At 34.6% G+C, this 7212-nt stretch overlaps 1 protein-coding gene and 1 long non-coding RNA gene across 3 annotated transcripts in view; one reads left to right on the top strand and one right to left on the bottom strand.

Annotated features, from left to right (window-relative positions):
• LOC108740341 (sodium-dependent dopamine transporter) overlaps positions 1 to 7212 on the top strand; it is a 76719-nt gene that overhangs the window by 37962 nt on the left and 31545 nt on the right. The window contains exon 5 of the mRNA XM_025975283.1: positions 2906 to 3000. Within this exon, the coding sequence (XP_025831068.1) occupies positions 2906 to 3000 (95 nt within the window). The remainder of the gene's footprint in view (positions 1 to 2905; positions 3001 to 7212) is intronic.
• The window catches only part of LOC108740360, an 85161-nt gene that overhangs the window by 50788 nt on the left and 27161 nt on the right, over positions 1 to 7212 (bottom strand). The gene's annotated exons all lie outside the window — the stretch shown is intronic.

Here is a 7212-nt window from a genome sequence, read left to right as displayed (position 1 = left end):
ATAGGAGAACAGAGGACTCTATGGAAGTCAATAAAAAATAGGCGAGATAGGTTGGTAGGACACCTACTCAGGCATGAAGGTCTAGTCAGAGACATATTAGAGGCAGAAACAGGAGTTAGGAGGGGTAGAGGTAGACCTAGATTAGATTACTGTTAGCAAATAGTTAAGGATGTGGGCTGTTCTAGTTTTAGGGAAATGCGAAGATTATCTCAGGATTGGAAAGAGTGGAGGTGCGTGTCCAACCAGTCTTAGGACTGACGACCTTATGATGATGATGATGAATCAAAATCTAATATACGAACAAGCGACAGAAATTGTAACAGTTCGGCCATACCAATGTGTTCTTGTTTACAAGAAAAAGTAAATTATTAATACCATCATAAGGTCGTCAGTCCTAAGACTGGTTGGACACGCACCTCTACTCCTTCCTATCCTGAGCTAATTTTTACATTTCCCTAAAACTAGAACAACCCACATTCTTAACTATTTGCGAAGAGTAATCTAATCTAGGTCTACCTCTACTCCTATTAACTCCTGCTTCTGCCTCTAATATGTCTCTGACTAGACACGCCTGAGAAGGTGTCCTACCAACCTATCTCGCCTATTTTTTATTGACTTCCATTGAGTCTTCTCTTCACCAATTGTTTCTACTACCTCTACATTTTTAACTTTCTCTATCCATGGCATTCTCATCATTCACCGGTAAGTTATCGGCGGCGGCGCTGGCCGACTGTTTTTCTTTTTTCGGGCATAGACAAACAAGCTTGCCAACTACACAAAACTAAAAAAAAGAATAAAAAGCGAAAAATGGATGCGTTCAAAAAGTTTGATTCAAGATAAACATTTCCATAATCAATGCTAAAATGAAATATTGACTTTGGCATATACTGATATGAGTACTTTTAACCGATGCCTGCTCGATACTTAATTTTAAAGTATCGATACTAAAAATTGCTTGCCAACTACACAAAACTAAAAAAAAGAATAAAAAGCGAAAAATGGATGCGTTCAAAAACTTTGATTCAAGATAAACATTTCCATAATCAATGCTAAAATGAAATATTGACTTTGGCATTTACTGATATCAGTACTTTTAACCGATACCTACCCGATACTTAATTTTAAAGTATCGATACTAAAAATACTCGGTATCGGATATACATACTCATTTATAACACTACATTGTAACTGTCAAGGAAAAAGAGTTCCACGAGAAACAACCCGGTCAAAAAAAAACTTTCCCCGGAAAAAGTGTTCCATCGATACAGATCTCTAAAAAATTTTATTTTAAACGAGAGCTGAATTTTTCATTTTTGTAAAAGTGGTTTTTTGCACTTTTAGTTTCAATTTTACTTTTTTTGAATAAGGCTCACAATGATACAGTCTTTGATTTATTTCTTTTATTCCAACAAATTGATTTTGTGCTCCTGAGGGATAGCAAAATTAATTTTATGTGGTCGTCCGGCGTATCAAACGTAAATTGTTCAGAGTTAAATTGAAATATACAATACAAATAACCGAAATATTATTTTTAACATTTGGGTTATGGAATTATAGGACCGAAAAAGTTTAGGTTATCATGCTATGGGGTTTTAAACACGGGCGGTTNTTTTATGAGCGTGGAATTATGCTACTACCAGAAAGATGGCAAAAGGTGTTGGACCAGAACGGTCAATATATAATTTAATAAAGTATTTGTTTGTTATACGAAAACAACCCTATAAAAGATGCCGATACATTAAGGGGATTCAGTGGTACACGCGTCATATAGTAAAAACATGTTTATCGGTTCTAGATATCATGAGTTTAATATTTAGAACAGAGGTTTGAAATTTTGTAGTAAGATAGATAAAGCTTTGTTCTAAAGATTGTCGAAGGGTACTTTTTAATTTTTTTAATTTCTATTGAAAAAACGCGTCCTACACGAAGCATCAACTTTAAGCACTTGTAAAAGCTTCTAATGACCATATTATTGAAAACCAAAAACGTACCGAGTTAGTGTGAACCTTTGTCTATTACCATACAAAAAATTAGATATTTAACAATGTTTAGAATAGAAACTCATGTTTTCGGAAAAATTTACACTGGGCGCGAGCGGTCTATCGCGGTCAATCCCCTTAATAAAAGACACCGAATCCTGTTCAGTTTACCGATTGCAACCGCGAATAATGAAATTTTTAACCGCGGATACAAGAACTGGGTTGCAAATTTTTCGCCCGCGAATAATTAAAACGCGAATAAGGAAACCGTGAATAAGGAACTTTTACTGTACATATTTATTCTTTATAAACAAACGCTTTGTATATTGATAAACGGCAGACAATTTTCTTTGGACATATTGGAACCTGACAAAACGACGACTTTTATAAAGATGAAGGCTACAAAAGGTAACTTCTTAAAAATGGTTCCTGTTACTTTTAATTTGGATTCAACTAAGTCTCCTGGAGCCTTCAGGGATCTACACGGAACCTCGGATTTGACGGAGCACAGTTTAATAAACACTAATCTGAAGGAATTGAGAGATCAGTCTCAATGACAAATGTAGATTCCTGGAGTATTTTTTAGGTTAAAAACTCTTGTTCTTCTTGTTTGCTCACGTGGCCATTAATATGGTCTGTTCAGTTTTAAGATAAGCTAATCTATACGATGCCTTTGGCCTAGATGGAAATTTGGGTAATTGTTTCGTAATACAAACTATATTACACGAATCACTAATAAATAATTAACGTTAAATAGCTTGTTATTACCTCTCTACAAAGTGTTGTTTTATAATGGTTAACTTTTTGCCACCAGATGTCCTCTAAGTGTTCGTCAGGTCCCAATTAATTTATAAAAACAGAACAATAATAGCAATATTGCATTGTATTACGATTAAAATATAACATGTATTGAATTTATTTTTTAGTTTGATTTGTATAACAGAACTCAAAACGAGACTACAAACATTGATTTATCGGATGAAGAATCTCGATTTGCTTCGGCTGCGTCGGAATATTTCAAGTAAGTATACATCTCAACAAAACCATAAATGCGAAAAATAGAGTAAATATACAAGCCATACGTAATCAAATTATTGGTTTTGATTTCGTCTTAAACGTAATTTATTGATTACTAAAACTGGCCAAACAATTGATTCAATATCAAAGAACGTAATTTGATTACACCTTGTATCTGTAAAACTTGGCATCAGGCCTCTCTTTCCCATTGGGCACTCTAGGTAAGTGCCCAGGGCCCCACGATCAACGGAGGTCCCCTATATAGTTCCTGCCTGATCCATCCGCCAACCAAAAGCCGATAATTATTTTATGAAAATTAATCAATAATTGCTGTTAGAATATTTACTTGAATAATCGCTTTTGCGTGCTATAAACGCGAGCATACCTAAATGTAGGTGATTCTTCAAACATTTATATATTCTAAAATTTTGTTACTTTGAATAGCTCTCCAAAGAGAAAAATGCAGAATCTGACTACAAGGACTTGCTTCAAAGAGTAAGACTTAGAAGTTCGCGCTAGACATTTTTTGATGACTCTGCACCGATAGTCCAACTGAGTTGGGAAGAGATATTAAAGTAAAAATACCTTACTTCCCATAATATAAGTGATATCCCAAGCGTGCATCTAAAACAGCGATTGAGTTTGTACGAGGACATTGGTTATTGTTGACATTGTTTGTCGCTTGAAAACTCCAAATCCCGAGACAAAGTTGCAAAGAATTTGCTGCTATGAAGATGTTAACGAGAAAGAGTTAGAAATACAATGTCTGTATTTGACAAACTAATAGCATTTCAGAAGTTTTGATAAAAAAACGAGTTGGAGACACATTTCCAAATGTAGAAATTGCATTGAGAATCTTTTTAAATATGATGGTAACTGAATAAAATAATTCGAAGTGGTCTGTATTCTGTAGAAACTGCCAGACGCGGATCGCGATTTCGATCTTTTTGGATCTCATCAGCGCGTCGCAGGCAGCTTCGACAGAACACAGACCAAACCTTTACCTGCTGTCTTAACAGCGCGTTTTAGAAAATATCACAAATGGCGTGGTGAGCGCCATCTGTAGTACGATGCTACATTTGAGGATGATGGTAACTAACTGTAGTGGCGAACGCTCCTTCTTTAAACGGAAAAGAATAAAAAATATATGCTAAAAGACAAAGAGTTTGAACAACTGGTTGACGATTTTGCATATCTGAAAACTAGAAGGGTAGTGCCCTTTCAAAGTACCAACCTGAGAATGATATTAGAGTTACTTTTTCGAGTTATATTACAATTATCTATTCATTTATGTGAATGTAAAGAAACAAATAACAATCCAAAATAATTCTTCGTCAAAGCTGTAGGGGCCCCGGTAAGCTTATGTGCCCAGGGCCTCCAATAGGTTAAAGACGGCCCTGCTTGGCATCCGTTCAGATTTCAACTTTCTTATCGGCAGGCCCAAGCGTCGTTTTTGTTTTTGTATGCCTTCACAACATACTTATGTATATCGGATAAATACAAGGAACTAAATTGCTTGGCAAAAATTAGCCACTCCCATAACTTTGTCAAAACTCGTTAAATTGTAGTTATCAGAGTTTTTTTCTTTGTATACACCTCATGATTCGAGAAACACCATAGGATTATTCACTAATGTTAGTTACGAACGTTTATTAAAGAACTGCATGCTGGTGTATCTCATACTTTGTCAGTTTTTAAATGATTACGATTTTCGATCTCTTTTTAGAAGAAGTCGTTAAGTAAAAAATGATAAATAGTGAGAAAAAAGCTTAAGAAAGGGGTCTCCAAAATTTTTCTATTTTAATACTCAAATAAATGCAAATACATTGTAGCGAGCACGAGCGTGTTTGTGTGCGATCGGGCATACGTGTGTGTGAGCGGCTTATCGATTCGTTGACTAGCCGCGGGCGTCTTTCTTCATGTGCCCCGTATCTCTAAACGTGTGTATCGTACCTGCGTTCCGGGAAAGCAATTAAACAGTTCAAAGAAAACGAGACTTTTCTGGGCGGCTCGAGAAAGTTCCCGAAAGGGACCAAAAGAGTATTTAAACGAAGAGACGATCGCCGAGAAGAGTAGAAATAAATTGACCGTTGAAGAATTGAATCAAGAAATAAATTGACAGTGATAGAAGTGAAATAAATAGAACAGTAGTGTAAATAAATAGAATAATTACCTAAGTTTGATAATAATTTAATAGTGTTTTTAAGTTCAATAATAATTAGTGTAAATAAATAGTTTTCTTCTTAAAAGTTAATTTGTTAAACCCACGAACATTACAATATGTACAAAATATGAATAAAAGTTTGTCCGTTTCTTTCGTTCTTTTTTTTTGTATCCACTACACAACTCATATCGGTTTGTATCTGTATCGTGTTATAATGCTTTTAATTTAAGAAATGCTTCTCTTTATTCTAGGCAAATAACGATAACACCATCTTTACGTATGAAGAATATATAAACAATTGTAGAGAAGAACCATCTCGTGCTGTAATACAATTCATGTTGGACATGGATACCTATGCAAATCTATTTGAACATTGCAATGTTAATTGCTTGCTCGAAATCATGTTTTTAGCTGTACATCCTGATTTTGTACAAAAAGGTGTTGGAAAAGCACTTTGTACAACTGTAATTGAATTAGCAAGGAAGCTAAATTGTGGTGAAAATGTAAAAGTTCCATTGGATGACAAACCTTTGGGTTTAGAACCTCGACCGCGTATTGTAATTGCAGCGTTCACGTCATTTATAAGTCAAAGAATTGGCAAGTTCCTTGGTTTCCAGAAAATTGTCGAAATTGATTATGAAAACTTTTCATATCAAGGTGTAACTTACAAAACATCGGTAGGTTCTCATACTCCTACCACTACTTTAGAATACTATAAATTATGAACTGATTGATTGTAAAATCAGTAAGAAGTGTTAGGTAATTCATTCGTATATTTCATACACCACATGGTATCATATACACCTTAGTCGTCAATAATCCTTTGAAATTTATATTAAATTAGCATCGTTGGTGTGTTAGTTACTGTAAATTGTACATGCTCGGTATATTGTTATGTACAATTTTATGCACTATGTCTGATCAGTATTCCGAAATTTTTGAAAAGTAGCATCTGGAGGCACTGTAGAGTACATCTCATGATAGCACCACAACGATAGGTATGTAAAATGTATGCACAAAATTACCCCAATTACCGGGCCGCCAATGATTGAGAACAGTTAACAGTTTCGTAACCGCATTATCTTATCGCCTTTCAATATCGCAAGCGTTAACTGACGAAACACATATACCTATTCGTGACTTTCGCAACAGCTGACATAAACAGGTCAATTTCACGTAATGATTAGTAAAAATCTGCGTCCGTTGCGTTTGATTGGCAAAGTTACTGCTAATACCACAAAATACAAAAATAAATTGAGTGTGAAAATATGAAGATAAACCAATGTATTCACATGTATAATATGTTGGTCACACATGGATGGTTCAGTGGCGGCATCACGCGAATACGCGTTATAATCATCATTACCGGAACGGTTGGAGCTTTTGGTAAGTTTATGTCCCTGAGTAGTGCGAGATGGCTCATTCTATTTGTTCTTTATATTTATGCCTTCCTCTCCCTTAATTTTTTCGGAGTACTAATCAGACCTAATGTATATTGTTTAGATATAGGTAATGAAATATATACCTACATACTCTTGCTGATGAAACAAACGAAGCACTAATTGGATCATTTCCCAAAAGAATATATGATTTGTTAGAATTGTATCAAATTTTCTAATTTTTTCGTTCTAATTACTGGTTTCAATGTTGGTGTCTAAAATAATAAAAACTTTATCTGAAGTTAAATTTAATTATTTAATAAACATTAACTATATTTTATCTAGCTACTATGGTAATAAATGTACCAAAAAAAAATCGCAGTCCTTCAACTATCCGCAGTCACTTACACAAAACATGTTATAAGTATTTATTGCTGAATTACACATTTCCTTTACATGTTGTACTCTTTTAACAACACTAACACCGGAATGTTTATATTCAAGACAAAACAAACGTTAACGCATGAATAGTTATAGTACATGAAAAATGCAGTGCTTGTTGTCAATTCGAAGGTGGTCGCTCATGCCCACACCTGCCGAAATTATTCAGAGTCGCATTCACACATTTTGTGTATTTTTCGATAATGATTGCTTTAAAGAAAGAAATTTTCTG

Source organism: Agrilus planipennis, unplaced genomic scaffold (genome assembly GCF_000699045.2).
Source record: "Agrilus planipennis isolate EAB-ADULT unplaced genomic scaffold, Apla_2.0 scaffold271, whole genome shotgun sequence".
NCBI lineage: Eukaryota > Metazoa > Arthropoda > Insecta > Coleoptera > Buprestidae > Agrilus > Agrilus planipennis.
This window is presented reverse-complemented; position numbering and strand designations above follow the sequence as displayed.